Consider the following 21,758-nt stretch of genomic DNA (forward strand, 5'->3'; position numbering starts at 1 on the left):
CGTCTTCCGAACACCGGGCCAGCCTCAACTTACACGGATTTCATCCATCGCTCTCCAGAGCAAACGACAGCAACAATTGGTCTTGTTTCTCCGTGTCATGGTAGCATTCAAGAGACTCATCAACCCCACATCCCGTCTCTCACTCCGCCATTTCTCCACAATCTCACCGTACCGGGCTTCCTCACCACTGCCGGCCGCAGCAGCAGCAATGAAGTCGGAGAACCCGGACCTCAAACACTTCCTCGCCATCCCATGGGCCGCGGCGCACATCAACGCCCCCGACACGGTCCGCGAGACGGCCTCGTCGCGGTTTCCGAAACAGGACACCGAGGACGAGCTCTTCTCCACGACGCTGCACACCGACAAGACCATCGCGGCGTTCTTGACCTTATACAAACGGCCGTCGTCCTCCTTCTCCTCATCATCAGCAACGACCGCTGAGAAGGACGACGGCACCGGCAACATCATCCGCGAGGTCAAGGCCCTCCTGACGCTCCGCCACGGCGTCAACGGGTACCCCGGGGTGTCCCACGGCGGCATCGTGGCCACGATCCTGGACGAGACGATCGGGCTCGTGTTCCCCCTGAACAAGGTCAACGGGCTGCTCGAGGACGCGTCGTACATGACGGCGTACCTCAACACGCAGTACGTGCGCCCCGTGAGGACGCCGCAGACGATCCTGGTGGTGGTGACGGTGAAGAGGGTCGAGGGGCGCAAGTTCTGGATCGAGGGGGTCATCGAGGACAAGGACGGGCAGGTGCTGGCCAAGGCGGACTCGCTGTATGTCAGGGTGCGGGAGAAGCTCTGAGCGTGTTTGGGATCTCATGGAGTGAGGGTTACGATTTGTATGGTTTGATATTGTCGCACGTTTGATAGACCAGAGCGAATGGCTTGTTTGAGTAGAGGATATATCAAGATATTAGACAAAGCGCTATTCTGTTTGAAGTTGAGGTTCACATGGTTGCCATATTCGTAGCCCCGTTTTCTTTCCCCGCCGCCCTTCAGACATCACGTAGGTGAATTAATCCTGGGGAGAGCGAGAGTCGGGTCGCCCGCAAGTCCCACCCCGCTCCTTCCCTCAGAGAACCCAACAACCAAAACACCACGAAACCTTTCCGCACGCGACCACATCATCAAAAGTCCCATTTCCCTCTATTCTCTCAAGCAAAAGTAGAAAAAAAAGGAACAACAGGCAAAAATGTGAAGAACGCGCTGTATTTCAAGCGCGCCACCTCGAGTTTGTCGAAAACACACAAGGCACTGGAGACTCGAACCGTGGTGGTATTTATGCGGCCTCCTAGCTTGGCACCTTCATGCTTTTGCCGACTGAGCCATATGGCTCGCATTATCGCCGAACTTGTGGTGAAAGCTCTGCCTTTTTTTTAGGGGCATATAGTTTGGAACGCTGGCCCGGGGAGGGAAGGTGCCCGGGTTGCTGCCTTGGGTGGGCGACGCAAGACAGACACGCCACGCCTTTCACCTCAGATTTTTGGGGGGTTTCGGGACATGTTCAGGAGGGCTGGTATTAGGCAAGCACAAGGCCCGTCCTACGGAGTCTTGGATGGGTCCTGCTTCGATTTAGTATACGGCTGGATAGTAAGGTAAAGGGGGGGAAATGGATTTACTACGATGAGTCTTACTGGGTCGCTGATGCTCTGGTTATATGGCTATAGTGATAGCTAGGCAACGGTGTCTACGGCAAATGAACAAAGGTATGATTCAAGATCTACTTGTTTGCAGAGTTCTTGATCTTAGAACCAGGTGAGACTGGACTTTACCATCGATCGAGGAGGCTGCTCGGTGGCAACGTGAGTGCGCAACTACACACTGAGTGAAAGGGTCGAGAATGGAAGGGAAACGAATTACACCTGAGCCGATGAACGTAAGAAGGGAGATACGTTGGCTACGTTTTCTGCCTTGGATGAAGAATTGTAATTCGCGGGTCAAATCTGCGTCTGACTGAAGAGGAGTCAAAGTTTAAGATAGAATTGAGAACCGTAAGAGTACGAAATATAAACACCATTTTCAGGGCGTCGTGACTGCTTCGTGAGAAACATCTTGTCGTGAGACTAAGATACCCGATGCTCGAGTTCAACTAAAGTGAGGTGAAGTTGTCAAGACGCGTCCGACGACCCCACAGCGTCCGAAGCGGTCCGTCACCCTGGGACTGGCTCAGGGCGGACCCTTCCGCGCTAAACCCAGTTTGGTCTCAGTCCCTGGAACTCACAGCCAGATCCACCTAAAATTTCATCCGCCTTCATCGTCAATGACATCCCCAAGATCTCAAACTCATCACGAACGGACATCTCAACCACGACTCTCATCGCGCGGCGGCACGCAAAGTCCCAGCGCCGGGCTCATTGAATTCAAACGCCTATTAGCACAGAGAAGCGAAGGATTAAGACAGATTCTCAACCTGCCCCACGTCCTGCCAGCAATCATGGCTCCCAAGCGCGCGGCCGAGGGCGCGGCAGCATCATCCTCAGACGCCCAGAAATCCAAGAAGCCTCGCAAGGGATTCCGCGTCGGACCAGAGAACCTCCCGGACGGTCCATGGCGTAGAAAAAGTGAGAGAACTCCCCCCCTCCTGGAAACCTTTCCAAGTCCGCTAACCACATATCGCAGTCGAGAAGAAAAAGGCTGAACTCATCCACAAGGCCAAGATCAAGAAGCAATACGCCAAAATCAAGGAGCGCGAACTCGCCGCCCGCTCATCATCCAACCCAGCCCCCGCCGCCGTCGCCACTGTTCATGAGGAACCAAGATCCGACAACAACGACGACGAGGACGCGTCGGCCGCCTCGCCAGCACCGCAATCCACCCCCAAGGACCCGGAAACCCAGACTACCCCATCAGGCCCGGACCCGTCAGAACTGCACCCGACCCGCCAAGACCTCCTCCTCACCGAGGATGGCGAGCTGCCGAACCCGAACACCATCGCCGTCAAGCGCAAGCACGGCGGCGGCAAGGACGCAGACGACGAAGGCAACGGCGAGGGGGAGGACGACGCGGGGGTCGACCGCTACGAGCCGCGCAAGCCCCGTCGCCCCCGCAAGCCGGGCTACTATGAGAAGCAGCTCGCGCACGCCGAGAAGCGCAAGGCCGAGGCCGAGGAGCGTCGTGCTGAGATGCAGCGTCGCCGCGAAGAGCGGGAGCGCAAGACGGCTGACCGTGAGAGGTTCCGTCGTGCCATGGCCAAGGCTCGTAAGGGTGACAAGAACGGTCAGCGCAAGCTCGGTCGGGAGAGCTCGCTGTTGTTGGAGAAGGTGAAGCGCATGGTGGGCGACTCAAAGTAAACCGGCGCAGTTTCGTTTTTCATCATAAATTTGATACCACACGTCACAAGTCACATTAGGAGCAAGGTATAATAAAAGTCGGGTTTTGTTTTTTGCAGAAAACGAAATGGCTAAGCCATTTATTTGATATTTGCAGCGTCACTACTTCAAATGCCCTGATGACCCCCATGCGCAATTATCATGCTTCAGAACCATCCTCATTCTTCATCGTCCACTATGCATCGTTCCCCTTCCTTCTTCTACTCAAGTACAAAACTCGCCACAAATGTGATCGTCCTCAGCACTCGAAAGCCAACGAGTGCGAGTAAGTGAAAGCGCGCTCGCAACGAATGTTAATACGTCCCGCCGGTTCTGATTCCCAAACCCGCCGTCAGGAACCAAGAAACTCCTTTCGTGCCCCGAAGCAAGAAGAAATTTGGATATCATTAAAGCTTCCTAGCACGGATCAACGCCCCTTTTCTGCGGTCATGACAGCGGTCAAACGGGAAATGCCGAATTCAAATGCGAAAAGTTCAGAGCCGTCAACTCTGGGCGGGATCGTCTCCGGGCCAGGATTGGTAAAGAAAATGTGGTCGAAGGCGTAAGGTCGTGGGTGCGTGGATATATACAAGGTTTCCAACGTGATGTCGAGCCATCCAATGCCGGTGTTTTAATCAGTGAAAATGGTGTGACTATTCTCAATGACAAATTGCACGGCCAGGTTCTTGGCGTGCATGTCCGTCATCTCTCGCTCGAGGCTGGTGTCTCTCATGATTGTCGGGGCGAATACAACCGCCAGGTTCTTGGGAGACATCTGATGATATTATTAGCGCCAGCAAGGGAAGAATTCACGACGTAACGTACCAAGTTCTCGGGCTCACGTTGAGCCACGCGGGCCAGATGGAACATGAGGAACTCGAGGCAGTCACGATGACGCTGGGGCATTGTGCCGAATACCTTGCGCAGGTGGTCGCAGCGTTCCGTTTGGTCTGCAATGGCTGAGGAGACGTCAGTATGAACCTCTGTGTGGTCAGGAATAGACTTACCGTTGGACTCAAGAACCCTATCGTATACATCGAACGTCAGCAGCGGGATCGGAAGCTTCCTGAAATATTGCTTCAAAACGCTCGTCACTGCTGTGATGTCGAGTCCGGGGTCTGAGATATCGTAATCCTCGCTCTTGTCGAAGCCCTCTTGAATCACCTTCACCAAAGAATTGCCGCCGGTCTTTCGGTAGATGCCCTCAATGTCCATACCACGTAGCTCAACCTCCTCAATACAACGGGTGACAACGCTCGGAATCGTGCGACGTTCGTAGTCGGCTCTCTCGACGAGATCAGAGCCGAAAAGCGTGGAAGGCGCCTCCGCAATTGCGGGTGTCGACACATTTGTGGTGGACATGGACTTGACTGCGCCCTTCTTTCCAAAGAAACCGAAGCCTCCGGGATGCGGCGGCGCACCCTTCGGTGCAGCGTTGTTGGAGAGCTGTGTGCTAGGGGCCTCGACTTGGGACACGGTCATGTTGTACGGCAGACCAATGTTGTCGCCCGTGAGACCCGGCTGGTGCATGCGTTGCTCGCGTTCATTTGCGAATGCGCCAGCGGCTCGGTTGAGACCCTTGGACAAGTTCTGTGCCATGCTCTTACCACCCTTCTTCCAGTTGAACTTCTTGACTTGACCCTTGCGGATGTCTACAACTGTCGGTCTCGCCTCCACGACGGGCTCCTCCGTCTCATGAACGAGGGTAGTGGTCATGCTGGCAGAGTCCGCCAGGTTGAGGTTCGATGACGAGAAGACCTTGCTCTGACTGTAGATGCCCAGTCCGTTGGGCGACTTGAGCTCGCCGCCAATCTGAGACTTGAAGCGCTCTTGGATCTGGTGGGTAAGGTCGTTGTTCATATCGGCGAGCTGGGCGTTCTTGGACGAAAGCTGCTCGAATTCCAAAAGAGCGCGGTCTCTGTCGGCGATGGCCTGGTTCTTCTCGTCGACCAATTCGTCACGTTCGGTATGAAGCTGTTCAATGGCGGCGCTCATCGTCTGCTTGACCTTATCAAGCTTCTGCACGAACTCCTTAATCGCGGAGTCCTCCAGATCCCGAGGATCGACGGGCGTCTTGGTCTCCTTGGCACGCTCAACGTATCCGGCCAAAACCTCCAATTGCCTGATCATAATCTCGGTCTGGGTGTCGAGCACCGAGACCGTCTTGCGTTTTTCAATCAGAGTCTTGTTCAGTCGCTTCAGGTCCTTCTCGGTGGTGAATTGCCTCTCCAACTCCGCCACGCGATTCTCCGAGTTACGCAGCTGCCGCTTAAGGAGAGCTGGATCGTCGCTCGAATGGATGGAAACGGGGCTGCTGATATCACGGCTGTTGGGGTCTTCGAGAATCGGCGTCTTTGGCCAGCGAGGAGACGGGGTGCCACGGGTGGTTTCGCTAATACTCCTCGTGTGACCGGTGACTCTATGGGGGTGCTGAGGCATATGAGGGTGACTGGATTCTGTGCTGTTGGTGCGACCATGACGAACGGCGTTTGACACACGGCGAAGTATCGAAGAAGAACCTTCGTCGGTGCCCAGGATCCTAGCCATGTCCTCGTCCATACTGAAGTCGCCACCTGCACTCCATCTTGGCAGCTTGGGCGAAACCTTTTCTTCACTCGATGCGTTCGCCTGATCCTTAGAAGGGGGTTTGGGTGTGTTCGCTGGCAGGCCGGGCGGTTGCGGGGGTGCTCGGGGCTGCATGTAAGTGTCGCTGAGCTTGTGCTCAGTCATATTCGGGCGCGCGGGAGCGGAGAGACCCGATGAGCTTGTCTCATCGTGCATGCTGGAACGCCCAGCAGAGCCGCTGACGGCCTTACCGTTGGCTGCAAAAGCAGAGTTAGAGTCGGTGCGTCTTGCATCAATTTAAAACATGGGTTAGAGCACATACCGTTGCGCGCAGGCAGTTCCTTCCTGGTGATGGACTTCGCTGTCACGTCTGTTCGTGACGAAGAGATGGAGTCCATCGAGGGTCGGACCTCGCCCTCATCGCGTTGTCTCGAGTCCTGGGACGATCGAGAGGTCCCGTTGCCCTTGCGGGGAGGTGAATCGGACGAGGGCAAGTTCGGGAATGGCTCCTTGTCTTTGCGTAGAACGCCGTCACTGCTCTTGGCGCTTCCACTTTCAGGGGTCATGGCGGCCGAGTGCGATGCGCTCCTGGGGCTGACCAACTTCTTGCTCTTGGGCGCATCCTGCAACTTGAACTCGTCGATCGACGGTGACAGCTTGCCAGCAGTGACCTTTTGAGTCTTCTCGTCGCTGCCAATAGACGCCCGCGGATCGCTTCTAGAAGACTTCGACGTCTTGCGCAGTGGCAGCTTGACAGAGGCCGAGTCGTAGTCGGACGACGGCTGGCGACCCTTCTCCTGGAAAGCGATATGCGGCGTCGAGGATGAAGAATCATTCTTCTTATCCGTGCTAGCGCGAGTTACGCTGTTGAAGTAGTCCTTGTCCTTCTTGGAGCTCGACGCGTTCTCTGACGTTGACCGCGGGGCAGTGTTGGAAATGGGTGACGGGTCCAGTGCAACCGGGATGAAAAAGCCGTCGTCGCCGCCGCCGTTGGCATCGACGCCGGCGTTCGGAGGGAGGATGGTCGAATTGCGGTTGTTGCGGTAGTTTGAGGGAGGTAAAGACAGACCATCCTTGGTAGCTTCTGAAGGGCGCTCAGGGGAGCGGGAGGGCCGAGTGCTGTTTTTGGACGACGAGTCGTTTCTGCTGTAGGCAGGGCGCGGGCGAGGGGACAACTCGGTGGGCGTATCGGAGTCAGGGTCGACTCTGGTATCAGAGAAGGCATTCGGAGGAATGGCGTTGGGAGGAAGGGCGGGAAGCGACTTGTCGGTTATCATTGGAGACCCGTCTTTCTCCCTCGACTTGGCTTGAGCTGCCGCTTTTGATTTTTTTCGTCGTCTTGCCATGAGCGACTCATGACAGCTCATGCAGAAGATTCCCTGGGAGGTTCGCGCGTATCGCAGGTTCTCAATCTTTCTCTTACAGTTGCGACACCGGAAGCACGTCGCGCAGAACGCCTGGTCGCCGGTCAGGATGGCAAGATCTTCAATCTTGTTCCCGCAAGCACTGCAGCTGTAGGTGCAGTTATTGCAGATGAGGGAGCCATCGCCGAGCAGCAGCAGGTTCGCATCGGAGTCGAGGAGGGTGCCACAGGTGTTGCAGCGGAAGCAGTCGAGATGCCATCGGTTCCCGGCTGAATCAGGAGGAGAGTCGTTAGCACTGCTGAACTTCGAGACCGCCGGCGACACGGCCATGGGGGACAGCATGGCCGCAGAGGCAAGGTGGTTGGCGATGTCGAGCAAAGAGTAGGCAGGGCAGAGACGGGTTGGGAAAGGGGAGGTGAAGAAAAAGAAGCAGCTGAGCAGACATACCGAGTTCGAACGCTTTGCCCTCTTCTAGGATCTAGTCGGGTAGGGCACCGCCATCAGTACGTGCTTGCAGACGGACAGGAGTCACCAGTGCGGGCCATCATACCTCTCCGCAGCCTTTGCAAGGAAAAACGTCGTCGTTGTCCATAGGGCTCTCCAGATAGTCTTCCATGACGGCGGCCATGACGGGCAAATCGTCCTCTCTGACAGGACGTCGTCACGACAGTGTTCTAACGAGCAGGGTCGAGTTCGTCGAGGATCATGAACGTAACGTCGGTAGCAGGATGATCGATGAGCGAATAACGATCGACTAGGAGGAGCTGTATCATGGGACGACGAGGAGGCAGCAGACAGCAGACAGCAGAGTCGCCAGGCTGTGCGGTTCGTGCCAGGAGCTCGACAGGATGGGGCGTGTACGTCGGAGAGTGTAGCGTCGAATGGACGGACGGCGCTCGGTCGATGTGCTCGGGGTTGCGATAGCGTCCAGCCCAGATGGGAGGGAGGGAGAGTGAAAAAAAAAAACAAAAGACGGTAGCGATGGCGAGTTGAACGGCGGCGTGGGGAGGCAAGGTACCGTCGAGGTAGCGCTCGTATGGCTTCGTTTGGAGGAGGTCGAGGTAATTCGTCGAAGGGGGGGGAAACTTGAGAAAATGGGATCGGTACTCGAGGGCTCGGTGCCTTTGGGGGCAAAAAGGCGGCGTCGGGGCGGTCGATCGAAGTCAGGGTAAGGTGAGGTGAGCTGAAGGCAGCAGGAAGGCGTCTCTCTCTGTTCCTGCAGATGAGGCAAGAGCAGGGCAGGAAAAAAAAGAAGGCTCAACACCGACACTTGGTGTGGTGAATTGAATTGGAGATTTTGATCAGGACCTAGGCCCTCGAAATCGTCGAGGCGATGGGAGAGGTGCGACGTCCGACGTGGAGGACGAGCGAGACTATGGCGACTATGGCAAGCCAGGGCTTGGCCAGGTGGTACCGTCTTAGCAGCGGGAGAGTGTGAGAGGATGAAGAGGGTTAAGGGCTGGAGCCGTGGACAGGTTCAGGGGGGCTGTCCAGGCCCTTAAGGAGGTACAAGTGGGTGAATGAGGGCTCTAATGAGGCAGGGTGTCGAATACGCGCGGGCCTTGCGTTAGTGACGGAAAGTGATGTGGAAGACGGATGCTAGTATTCCCAAGAAGGGGAAGCCGTCGTCAAGACAGAGGGACGACAAGTTTAGGGACGAGACGGATGGTGGCGCTTGACGTGGAATTTGGGGGAAGAACTAGACGGACTGGAATGGGAGGTGGACGGGATGATGGGAGAGAATAGACTGGCAGGTACCGAAGGACCCAGGCACGGTACGATGCGGAGGGGGACGGGGACGAGGACGGAGACGGGGATGGGGGTGCAAGTGAGAGAGAACAGCAGCCAGCGGTATCGTTACTTCTGAATTGACTTGGCTCTGAGTGAGGTGAGAGGTGAGAGGTGAGGTGAGGTGAGCAAATGTATCTGTCTGTCTGATCCTTGCATTTGAGGGGGTAGGTTTCCAGAGGATCCAAGGCACATTGCCTTACTTTTTGATGTTGTCCAGCTTCAGATTCTCTAAACTCTGGCTCTTCCATCCCAAGTCATCTCACAACTTCTTGTGGTTGCAAAGTCCCGGTTGTGAGGACTGAGCAGGAGCACCCTGAATTATTTGTTGATGTTGGTGGCTTGTTTGGGCATCCGGCATGCAGGGTGAGGTACGCAGTAGGTAGACAAAGTTGCCGGTACTTGGAGACACAGACACGACGCGAGTATTTCTGCACAGGCACAGAGCAGCCTGCATGTATCTCCAGGCGGTGTGCGCGCGAAGTGGTACCTTGTTGCATGGCGCGGGTGACTTGCATTGTTCCTCAGACGCAGGATCCCCAAACCCCTGGCCTGCTCTTCTTCTTCGTCTCTTTTTTCCTTTCCCTCTGCCCCTGGCGCAAGTACCATGACACTTGTCGAAGGTGTTGAAGTGACAGCCAAATAACGCACAGCCAATGGCAAACTGGGCATGAGGAAGAGAGAAAGGAAGCGATAGCGCTCTTCAGAGCCGGCCGTGGCATCACTCCATTCCCAGGATCATTATTTCCCAGCCGAGTGGAGGTCTTGGAACGGGGGCAAGAGCAGGGACAACTCTGCAAGAGGGGCCTTCTGTTCCAGCCAGGAACGTCGGGTTCCTCACTGGCTGGACTGGCTTATTGAATTGGGGGACCTGTCAGGGGCTCCTGTGCTTGGTCCAGGGGTCGAGGCATCAGAGGACTGAGGTGGTCAGCATTCAACGTGAGGTGAAGAAGCGTCGAACAGAAACATCGATATCCTAGACCACGGCCAACGACCCAGGTTCGGCAGCGGCAGCGGCAGCCGCAGCGTTTTCCCACGTTCGCTGTTTGCTCTGTTCTGTGCAGCAGCAACAAGACGGTATCTCAACGTCTTCCTCCCGCTGAAGGTACTCGCAGCCCGTGCTGGTAGCACAGCAGCACAGGGTTGTCCACTTGGAGCAGCAGAGAGGCTTCTTTCTTTTCCCGGGCAACTTCGTGTCTCTGCTGCATGCAATTCCGATCATGTGTGTCGTTGAAATTGCGATTCGTATTTCCAACGTCTTCGAGTTCCAGAATGCCCGAGTGGATAGTCTTTGATGAGAGCGCACCTGGGTACGGAGTAGGTACGGTACACAACTCGAGTATCTCGGAGTTGTACAGGCATAACGCCAGCCGGCATGAACAGCATTTGTACGTATTCGTAGTGCTGCATTGCATCTGCAGAGCGCTGCAGCGGTTCAAATTCGGCGACAATCCAATGTCCATCTTTTCCTCTGCCAGTTGTGGCTGCCGGGCTTATGCAGCTATCCAGCAATGATCGCCGCCTGCTTCGGTGGTGGGTAGTGTAATCGGTTATCCGACGCAAACAAACAACCTAATGTCATCGCTCAGGTGCAGAGACTTCGGAATGTCGACAGAACGGGATCAACGGTAATGAAAGGGCCGTTGCGCTTGCAACGACATGATTGGGGGTTTTGCTTTTTTTCGGCTTGCGTTGGGGAGGCGATGCTGATCCATCCCATCCTTCTGAACCCAAGAAGTCGCAAGAGTTGAAAATGATCTCCAGTAAGCTGCAGTTGAGACGGTTCGAGCGCAAGTGCGGCATTGGACGGATTGGAATCGTTCCGCCTTGCAGCAACACGCAGCGGCTTGCAAGTCGCGTCACTCCACCAAACTCTCTTGTTTCTTCTTTCTTTCTTTGGATGGAGACATGTGCATGTGGCAATGTCGTAATGTGCCTGTGCCTGGGCCGTTGGCTGCAGTCGGGCAAGCCAGTAACGGGCTTGGCCAAGATCCAACGACTTGATGATACTTGAGCGAGGCTTAATAATAGCAGCCATGAATCCTCTCATTTGCGCTGACTGACTGGTCAGCGGGCGAGAGGCGACTGAGGCAGTCGGAAGAGGCAAACAAAACATGCAGCTGAGAAACCAAACCACAGGCGCGGTAACACGGTATCAGATTATCAGACGACGGGAGATGCGGACGGACTGACACGACACCACACGCACACGCGACGGTTGAAACCAGATCGTTTCTGGTTGCCGTGGCTCGGGCTGTGGCTGTCACGTCGGGTGGTATCGAAGCGGGCGAGTCTGGGGGTTGACGTGAGGCAGTTTGTCTGGGACTCGCTCGTATGTGTACGGATACTTGTTTGTAGTTCGTACTCGAGTTCATCAAGACAGCCGTTGCTTTCCGTTTTGCGCAGATGATGTGTATTCGTATGGCGAGCTGCTCAGGACCAGGTGTTGTTGGTCTAGGCCTCTTGATCAGCAGCCAAGCTCGCTGCTGGCCTTACAGCTTGCAGTGCATATCTCGTCAAGAACCCTGCCAGCCGTTCGTGCAGAGCTGGAGCCTAGAGCCCCAATTCGTAGTCTGCAGGTGCCAGCACGAGTCGACTGCTGTTCTCGTACTCATCGGTCAAGCCGCTATGCGAAGGATTGGATGGGCTTTCGGCGGTGAGCGCCTTGTATCGAGTCGATGACTTGCGGGGATGAGTGTCGTCAATCGAACGTCTCACGGAGATTTTTTTCTCGGCTGGTGTGGTTGAGGCCTTGCCAATATTAGGTGCGCCGCCGCCTTGTGCGATGCCTGGCTGGGAGAGGCTGGCAGCGAGGCCGTTGATTGACGGGGTCCCAAGATGAAGCAGGACTGCTTCGACGCAGGGTCCAGGCTTTGGCCTCTTAGTCTTGGGCTCTCAGCGGTGGACGGGAGGTTGCGACGTGTGACAGTCGGCAGACTGGCGAAGTGACGATGATGGAGGATGTGGAAGGTTGGAGGATAAGGTACCGCGTACCAATTATGTACGTACCTGCCGCCGATGTCGATGTCGAGGGGAAAAGGCGCGATGCGAGCGAGGGTACGTACCTCACCACCTCATCTAAATGAGAAGCAGACCAGACGTGAGAAATCTCCACTCTGCTACTGTCGGGTTTCAGCTAAACAACCCCCCGCTACGTACAGCGCCACCAAGGCAGATCCGGGTCCCTTTTTTCGCTTCTCTTCACAAAACGACAGAGGGGCACTTTGGCTTCAAAGTCCGCACAACTTGGCACTATTCCACCATCCATGCGGTCGATCTTCCGGACCCCGACCCCGATATCGACTGCCGTCCAGCCCACGCACGGCACGCACCGTTTCGTCGATGACTGCGAATGAAGACAACAGTTTTGATGTCGCGCCGTTGTTGAACTGACACGCTACTGATGGGTATTCGCTCGTCGTCATCGCTGGATACCTTACCTGTGGTGCTTCTACAACAGTCATGCTGATCAAGGACCCAGAGATCGTTGACGATGTTCATTACACGACGCACTCAACACACAATCATTCTTTCCCGCCCGGCCGAGCCCAACTTCGGGCCATCGGGCTGCCAAATGGGTCGGCCAACTTCATCCCGCTCTTCGGCTTGCATTAGATGGGATTTCCTGGCTTTGCCTCCGACTTTCGAGGCGACAGAACCGGTCGGCCTTGATATCGACAGCCCTGCAACTGCTATTGCTCTATCCACGGCCAGCCTGGCAATTTCTCACCTTTCATCGAGATCAGCAAGATTCGATCCTGCAACATCTGCTTGCATACGCACACGATCCCGCTTGATCGTCATGATCTGACCTGGCCTGGCTTCAAGGACCGATGCTGCGACCGATCTTCAACAGCACCGAGAATCATCGACAACGGCAAGGTATGGCGTTCGTCCCTATGAAATTTTCTATCTACATGCCCGGGATTTCACTGCATATTTACAAGCCTTTTCTTCGGCTACATGGCGAGGTCCCGGGCCTGGCTGGCCTGTCACACCGGCACCACACGAATTGCCTGATTGCCCTCGTCCTTCATCTGGACCTGTGCTGGCTACGTGTGCTCTCACGGAGCTCACGGCAACCCATTACCATCAACTTTACCGAGCGGTTTGGGGTATGCTTGCGACAACCAACACTTCGGTTACACAACACACAGACTTAGAGCTTGCTACTCACCTTTATTATCGGACGACGTTGATCACCACCCAATACGTAACATAGCTCCGGTGGTTTGGTCTTCTTGAAACCAGAAAACCTCCTGGATCTGACGCTGTAATCGCAGCCTTCCTTTCCCGGCTCAGTCTTCTTCTCGGAGCATCTCATTGTGCAACCCGAATTGAGCAATGCTTCCATGGTTCATTGCGTGCCTCCGCTCCCCTGGCCTGGCCCGGACTAACAGTTACTAGCGAGGCAGGGAGCCCCGGGTTCTATGGCAGCTTTGAGAGTCTCCAGTCTCCAGGAACCACCGTGCCACGTCAAACTTGCCTGACAGCTCCTCAGTCTCTTGCCAAGCAACTCTCTGCCCAATGCTCTCGCATGGCGCGGCACGAGAGAAACCTTCGTGTCGTTAAAGCTGCTCTTTTCTGCCAAGCAGACCAGAGACGACAAGCGCGAATACACGTCCGCTGGATTCATCCCCAGGTCTGCGGAACGTCGCCTGCGATGATTGACAATTCAAGCGTCCAGGTCTAATGTGGAATAGAAGCCCACTGATGCGCTCGCTAACGGAGCCCTGTCCGTTAACCTGTTGGCCGAGGGAGCTTGGGGTTTGATCCCAATACTACGCTGTCACCGTTTCCCAAATGGCCGATTGCAACCTTCTAATTTGGACTATCGACCCCGGATAAGGTCTCGCCGTCCAAACCGACTTCGAAACGGCAGAAGAATATAACATTAAACCCACAATCTCTTGTAAGATCGTTCGATATTCGACGCTCGCCATCTCAAAAAAGCCGGCCTCTTTACATTGATAACCTTCGCGTACGGATCCGCCGGCCCCTATTCTCAACCTCTTCAGCCTCTCTAGATACCATCATGTGGGACGCTACGCAAGACCACGTAATCCCTTGTCGCGAAAACGTGCTCTGCCTTGCCAGAATTTCAACGTCGCGTCCTGTCCCGAGCAATGAGCAATCAGATTGCCGACCACCGGTCGACAGACCACCCTGTCTTGAGTGATCAAAGCCTCGCATGGCTGGCGAGCTGACGGCAGACACATGGCGCATACCGCGCACACGTCCAGTGATTCGTCCCACCGGATGAAGACAATACGTCGATGGGACGTGACAAAAGCGACCAGGGAATACCTCGCATTAGCCAGACCCAAGAAAGGGGCCGTTGGTGAGGTGTCATTCCAAACACTCGGATCAGGCGAAAAAGCTCAGCCTGTCCTTCGAGAAGCCCGAATATCTCGCCGCGCGGACCCGAGAGCCGCAATTAAACACGGCCATCGCCCATGCGACCTCCCTCCCGAACGCGACTTCAGATTCAGGACAGCATAGCACACACGATGCCGGCGTCCGCCCGCGTATCCGGCATGCCGTGGTTATTCTCCGAAATATGCACCCAGGCTACCAACTGCCGCGCCGGTACGGATACACGTGCTTCAGCTTCAGCCCAGCGAAGAAGAGGAAACCAGATGCGAACAGCACGGGAGAGCCTCCGCTCAGCGCTGCTTGAATTCGAAACCCATCCTTTCTTCGTTGTCTCTTCAGGTTTCTTTTCTGCAAACATCCTCCCCCCTTTCGTCCCCATCCCAAACGGTTCGTCAGTCAGATTCCCGACCTATAATCAACGTGGCTATCTTCGCGCATCCCGCCGGCCCTGGACATCATCCCATCATGTTCCCTCCCTCCCCCACGATCCGGGGAAGCCCGCGATTGCCCAGCAATATCCATGCATCGCCATCATGCTCCCTCCTTACTCCCGTAACTGACACTCCTGCGTAATCGACCCACGGACAGAGTTTCCCTGCCACACTCTCTCCGGTCACTCACTCACCATGAGCAGTATGACATGAAGTCCAAACAGTAAAAACAAGCAGACCTCGTCAACATGATGCACCCCCTCTCCCCCTATTGGCGTTCTCTCTCATCCAATGTGAACCCCCCGCCCCTCCGCCACCCAATCCATCATGAACCCAAAAATATCATCCAAAGTCAGATTGATAGACATGCACACACACACGCACACAAAAGGACAGAAAAGCCACAGCGCTTGGACGCGATCGCACATTCAGACCCCCCATGCGCCACGCGCCGGCTATCCCGTCCGGTCAAATCACGCCCGCTCTCTCTTGAAAGATTTCAGCCGCGGCTGCTGCGCTAGCATGGTCAATCCTTCACTTCGATTTTCATTTGTCTTTTCCAATAATAAGTCCAAACATCCTCTTCTGTCAGATCATTATGCGGACCACATGATCATCCCGCTGCCCGGTTTGAAGCTCGGCAGGATCGTTCGAAGGTGTCGCGGATCCTCCGAAACAGAGTTGTTGAGCCCAACTTACACCAGACAAGATCTCCTTTTTGCTTCATTTAGTCCGACGCAAGGCATGTGTATGGATGGAACTGGATCATGCATACAGTCATGTCGTCATGGCAGCTCAGCGATAATGAGGTAAGATCTAGCCCGAGGGGCCTACTATCATCATCATCACGGCTCCTTACGGGGCTTCCTGCCGTCGGCGCAACGGACCGGCTCCGGACCGTGTGGGTCAACCCCGGCGTACGGACACAACGTTCGGCATAAGACGCGGCGCATACAATGAAAAAGATAGATGTTGGTACAGCGCACGGCTAGCTATGCCGGCAATTAGAACAGCGATACAAGAAAGAAAGGCTTCCAAGATGTACTCAACCCAAACCTTGCCTCCCAAGTAGCTAGCTCCCGCCCCCTATCCCCTCCATACCGACTACGACGCAAAGAACTCCGATTTTACTTTTTATCCCGATTTCCGACTCATCCCGGACGCCTGATGCCCGTCGCTTCCCCGTTCTTGTGTGTCAAAAACACAAAATTATGTATGTTTGGAAACCGATCTCTAAGCCGCGACGCTGCTCTCCCGCTGCTTCTTGGCAATGTAGTACGTGATGAGGTTTTTGGGGTCGTCCTTGGCACCCTTGAGGAGATCCCAGAACGGGCCGTCGCCGATTCGCGAGTGAAGCGCCACGCACAGCTGCACGGCGCCCATGCGCACGCCGGAGTCCGCCGACTCGAGGCACCGACCGGCGAGGGCGGCCAGCTGGGCGAGCTCGCCCTCCGACGGCACGAAGCCGGTGCGCTTGTCGAGCAGCTCCTTGAGGACGTGCAGACCCGTCGCGAGGCAGCGGCTGCCCTCGACCGAGTTGTCCTGCTTGCCCTGGAGGAGCTTGGCCATGACCACGACGATCTCAGGGGGGTCACCCAAGGCCACGAGCTCTTCGGCGAGGAGCTCGAGGCCGCTGACAATGCGCACCCGCGAGTCGTAGGCACTGCGCGTCTCAACAAGCGACTCGAGGCCGCGGGAAACGTGCGGCTGGAAATTGTCCCGCTCCTTCTTGAGCAGGAGCTTGATCGTCGCGAGGATCTGAGCCTTGACGTCCTGGACCCTCTCCGGCGCGAGATTATCAAGCGGCGCTTCCAGATACTCAAAGAGGCCGCGGAGAAGCGCCTCAAACTTCTCGTCTGTGAATACGGCCTTACCGTCTCTTATGATTGACTGAAGCTTTCTGAAGCCGTGGACGTCCAGGGACTTGGCCTTGACTCTGGTGACGCCGCTCTCCAGCAACTTGGACGTCTGGCGGGCCTTGTCAGGTGTCTCTGGAGCCCCGTTCACCTCGCCGTTGGTAGGTGCTGGAGCGGGGACTTCGTTGATTGGCTTGTCCTCGAGCACCGGCCCAGTAGGGCTGGACTTGTCAACAGGCTGGTCCTCGACGAAAGGGTCCTCAAACACCTTCACATCAGCAGGCGCCTCGCCAGATTCAACTTCGTTCTGCTGAGCCGGGATAGGGGCGGGTGCTTCCTCGGAAGCGACCACCGGTGCCTCCGTCTGAGGCTCAGCAGGGGCTTCTACTGGAAGAACGGGCTCCTCCACAGAGTCACGGACTGGCGAGTGTACAGCTGACTCCGGAATAATCTCAGCCGCGGGCTGGAGTGAAGGTGACGGGGAAGCTCGCATCTCAGGTTCTGGTGTAGGTTCTGGCATATGCTCTCTAGGTAGAGGAATCTCCATGGATACGGCTGTGGGTTCCTCCGACGCGGCACGTCTAGGGAGTGAAGCTCTCAAACTTGCAATGTTGGGCACGACCAGAGTGAGATCTTCGTTATCTCTAGACGGGCTGCTCGAAGGCATCGCAGTCTGAGATCTCTTAGTTTTCGCAGGACTGGTTCGTGGAGAAGACACCGATTTCGACAGCGCAGACTTGGCACCAGGAGACGCGACGCTCGACTCGCTGGCGTGAGGCGCATGTCCGGGGCGCGTTCGAGGGGGCACTCTCCTAGGCGACGCCTCTGTTTTCGGCTTTGTCGTGGACTTGTTCCTGAGGGTTTCTGGGCTTGGAGCTTCGCCGTGGTGTCCATCATGGGTCCTCACTGAATACGGTCCTGCTGTTGCCGGTCTCGCGGCCATCTCCGGACGCTTCTTCGTAGGTCGCATAGGCCGGACAGACATGCCTCCAGAAACCGTCGTCTTTGCCGGGGCCGCTGGACCTGTTGATGCGCTCGGGGCTGCTGAAGACTGAGGTCGAGCCGGAGAAAGATTGGCCATCGCAGACCCCGGACGAGGGGGCAGGTTTCGGGATCCCATGGCCTTCTTTTGGGCCATCATTGTCTCGCGCAGAGACGGTTTGGAGCTACTCATTGTGCTCTTAGACAAGCCCAATCCCGGTCTTGCGCGTTCGGTCTCTGTCCTCTTTGGAGCATTAGGGTTGTTCGGGTCCTTGTCGAGGAGCTTCTGAGCTGTCGGTTCCAGCGCATCCTTGAGTCTATCATTGTGTAAGTAGCAAATCAATCATGGACATGCAGCTGTCGACTTACGCCTCGGCCCTCGCAGGCCAGATTTGAGCAAAAACCCAGTATGTTCCACGCATTCTCTCCCTCACTCCCGGGTTTGCGTCGTTGAGGCCCCTCTTGATCGACTTTTCAACCATGTCCAAGCCACCACCGTGCTCAATATGACTCTTGTGGTTGGCCTCCTTGTTCAAAATCGTCTTCAGCCAGCCACTCGCATACGTCCTCGGCTGGACGTTCTTGTCCTGACACGCCATCGAGATGTGTTGCATGATTCGCGAGTTGTACGTCACTCTCCCGATAATGATGTCAACGGTAGTGTTGGCAAGCTGGGAGCTGATCTTCTTCGTCGCGGCTGAAAGCTTGATGAAGGTCTGCATAAGAAGCTCCACCAGAGGATCCATCCCGGGACCGAAAGTAAGGGCGATATCCTGCACCAGACTGCAGCCTTCCTTGGACAGACTGGTTCGCAGAGAGTTGACGGCTTTGATAATTCCATCGAGTAGACCTTTGAGACCCAGCAGAAAGATGTCGGGGTAGTCTTGCGGTACGTTTCCAGCGATGAGCCTGCGCAGCTTCGTCATGCTCTCTTCGCGCTTCAGCCAATTCTGCTCCGACTCCCTTCCGTCGAAGTACAACATCATTTCCCTAAAAATGTCGTCCAATTCGCCCTTGGTGTTGACGTATGCTGGTTCTACCTCGCTTCGTGCTTCGGCGGGAGGCGCGGGCGTGATGGGTCGCTCGCTCGCGAGGGATGACACGCTGGCGCCGAGCTTCGGTCTGGTAACTGGCGGCGCGGGGGCGTCGTGAGGCGTCTCGGGTCGTTCGCCGGATGGGGCCAGCTCCTTGACGATGGCCTGCTCGATCGCGGGACGGACCTTGAAGTTCTTGAGCTGGCGCTTGAGGTCAGATTTGGCGGTACCAGGCGCATTTCTGCGTGTTTGTAATTAGCGCGCGTCTTCGAAGCCGGGGCTCTGCTCGAACGTACCTGAAGAGCTCAATGACGGTGCTCTTAGCGACGTCGCGCACCATGCCGTCGGCGTCCTCGAGCAGCTCCATAAGCGTCGGAACGTAGGCGCGGAACTGCATGCCGTGCTCCTGGTGCATGTAAAGCAGCCAATGCATGCCGGCCTCCTTGGCGCGCGGGTTCTTGCCGACCATGGCGACGTTTCGCACCGATCGCTCGACGTCCATGGGGGCGGCGGTGTATATCGTCGTCAAGGCTTGCGACGCGAGACTCCTAAACTTCTCTTTCGGGTCGCCCAGCTTGTCGATGACCAACGGCAGGGTGTGCTTCGCCTCCTTGGCGATGTACTTGGGCTCCTGACGCGACAGCCTCGTGAGCAGGTGGTTCAAGGCCGTGAAGCCGGCGTTGACGAGGATGGCATGCTGGGAGACGGATGCGGTGCGGAGGCCGTCGAAGACCTGGGGGATCAGGACGTCGGGGACATTGTGTTGCTTGATGCCGGACTTGATGCCCGTGACGTGCTGGACCTTTACGTCGATGCTGGCCTCGGAGCGTAGGATCTTGAGCAGGTCATCGACCTGTTCCTCGGTGATTTTTTCAGCCATTCCCCGCAGAACGAGGTTTGGGGTCGGGTTCGGTCGTGTTTTGTGCCTGGCGAGAGCGAGGGAGATTGGTCAGCTGGTGTTTATCTCGCGAGCGGTTTTCGTGCAGGAAGCTGTAGCTCGACAACAATGAGGTATTGGGTATGGAAGGTGCGCGCGCGCAAATGCATAGCCAGTCAGGGCAGTTGAGCGACAGCAGTTCGAGTAGATGACGGCGAGAACATGAGTCGTTGTCGTTTAGCGCAACGGGGGGGGAGGGGTGGAGGTTTGAAACTGGGCGAAGACTGGGCAAGGAACAAGCGGGAGCTGGAGGGGGAAAGACAGAAGCTGGCTTACGATATGTGTGTGTTCGTAAAGGCGCGTCTGCGTCAGATGCAGTCGGCACGGAGGAAAATCCCAGTGCGAAATGCTGGTGCGCGTGTGTGTAACGAACGGAACGGAACAGACGTTTGCACTTTTCTTGGGCGCAGAAATGTGAGGTCGGGGTCGGGTGTTGTGATTGTTTGCGGATGTCTCGACTTCTGGACCAAACATAGGGGGATCCCAAGCCGCAGTTGCCCCGTGCCACGGGGACTTGTTGTGCTCGACTCAAGGTTATTACTGGCCAGCAGGTGGACCTCTTCCCCACGATGCCGCCTCTGACCTGCCGCGGGACGCTAAGGGAAAGCCGCTAAGCGCGAAACGGCATGCCCTGGGACTGGCACTGGCACTGGGATATGCTATCCGTACCGCCTGGGGTAGCTCCTATAAAAAGGCCTAATAGTTATTTAACTCTTATATTAACTATAAATTAGTATTAAACTTCTATTTATTTATTTACTTTATTATTATAATATAGCTATATCCCCCCTATATTTTATTATAATCTTTAGTATTTTCCCCCTCTTTTTATTAATCTTTTTATATTCTTAAGGAGTTAATAAATAATAGGATATTAAGGATAGCGTTTCTATACTTAATATAAGCTTATATATAGGTATAACTAATAAAATAGTAGTTATATTACTTATTATTAACTTAAAGATAATAATATATAGTTAATAAAATATTATAAATTAGTTAGTTAATAATAATAATAATATTAATCTTTTAGAGCTATATATTATAAAGGAAAAGTTATATTAATTTACTTTTAGAATAATAAAGCTTTTAGATCTTAATACTCTTATTTTTTAAACAAAAGCTTAAATTAATATATATATTATTTAGCTATTATTAAGGGTTTATAAATATTATTCTTAAAGTTTTTATAAAAGGCTTAAACTACTTTTATTATAATAATAATAAGTATTATTTTAAAGGGAACTTAAAAAAAAGATTAAAAAGAGAGATAAAAGAAAAAGAATTTAATTTATTTCTACTACTTAATAACTCTATTAAATAGAGTATAAAGACTTATTATAGTACTAGCAACCTTAGGAGCCTTTTAGGCTTAACTAGTAGTTATATAACTTCTATTATATAAATAGGGCTTTATACGCTCTAGCCTATAAGGCTAAGATCTTATATATACCCTATAGTAGAGTTCTTTTTCCTTCTTTAGCTATAAATGTACTTAATATAATATATTTTAATATACTAGCTTAATCTATTTATCTATTTATAATACTATTTATAGCTCCCCTTTTATTCTCTAAAGATAGAAGATTAATATCTTAACTAAATACCTATTAAAATTACTTTATACTAATTATTTATATCCTTATAGTATCTAACTAAATATTAAACTAATTTAATATATTATATTAAATAAATATAATTAATATACCCCCTTTATTATATAAAATAGCTTATAACTTATAGAGAGACTCTAATTAAAGTCTTAATAAGATTATAATTAATATTAATTAGCCTCTTTAGCCCCTTAAGGACTAGCTAAATAACTATTACTTTATATATATACCTCTAAGTAATATTAATAGCTTAAATATTATAGCTTTTAACTTTAACTTTTTTATTATAAATTAGCCCTTTAAGTATCTTTTTCTTAATAATATTATTATAGTAATTTAAAAATAACTTATCTTTATAGTATATAATAAGCTAAAGGATATTAATAACTTTTAAATTTAAAATAAGAGACTTTTTATAAATAAAAAAGCTTATACTTAAAGTAAAAATACTTTTAACTATTTATATTAAAATAACTTTAAAGTAGTTTACCTCTATATT

The 21,758-nt window shown here is 53.7% G+C and overlaps 4 protein-coding genes across 4 annotated transcripts; 2 read left to right on the forward strand and 2 right to left on the reverse strand.

Moving 5' to 3' along the window:
- Window positions 1–208: 208 nt before the first annotated feature.
- CkaCkLH20_12413 (thioesterase superfamily protein) lies at window positions 209–808 on the forward strand (the record flags this gene model as incomplete). The annotated part of the gene is made up of 1 exon (XM_038895126.1): window positions 209–808. One exon carries the CDS (start codon window positions 209–211, stop codon window positions 806–808), a length of 600 nt encoding a protein of 199 aa, XP_038739515.1.
- Window positions 809–2,440: 1,632 nt separating this feature from the next.
- CkaCkLH20_12414 (uncharacterized protein) lies at window positions 2,441–3,296 on the forward strand (the record flags this gene model as incomplete). Its single annotated transcript, XM_038895127.1, has 2 exons — window positions 2,441–2,567; window positions 2,626–3,296. The coding sequence occupies 2 exons, from the start codon at window positions 2,441–2,443 to the stop codon at window positions 3,294–3,296; spliced, it is 798 nt and encodes a 265-aa protein (XP_038739516.1).
- A 649-nt stretch (window positions 3,297–3,945) lies between these two features.
- On the reverse strand, window positions 3,946–7,585 carry CkaCkLH20_12415 (uncharacterized protein; the record flags this gene model as incomplete). The annotated part of the gene is made up of 4 exons (XM_038895128.1): window positions 3,946–4,089; window positions 4,140–4,273; window positions 4,322–6,136; window positions 6,202–7,585. The coding sequence occupies 4 exons, from the start codon at window positions 7,583–7,585 to the stop codon at window positions 3,946–3,948; spliced, it is 3,477 nt and encodes a 1,158-aa protein (XP_038739517.1).
- An 8,486-nt stretch (window positions 7,586–16,071) lies between these two features.
- Window positions 16,072–19,589, reverse strand: CkaCkLH20_12416 (uncharacterized protein; the record flags this gene model as incomplete). The annotated part of the gene is made up of 3 exons (XM_038895129.1): window positions 16,072–17,992; window positions 18,045–18,950; window positions 19,006–19,589. 3 exons carry the CDS (start codon window positions 19,587–19,589, stop codon window positions 16,072–16,074), a joined length of 3,411 nt encoding a protein of 1,136 aa, XP_038739518.1.
- Window positions 19,590–21,758: the final 2,169 nt, after the last annotated feature.

The sequence above is a fragment of the Colletotrichum karsti genome (assembly GCF_011947395.1).
Source record: "Colletotrichum karsti strain CkLH20 chromosome Unknown Scaffold59, whole genome shotgun sequence".
Classification (NCBI taxonomy): Eukaryota; Fungi; Ascomycota; class Sordariomycetes; order Glomerellales; family Glomerellaceae; genus Colletotrichum; species Colletotrichum karsti.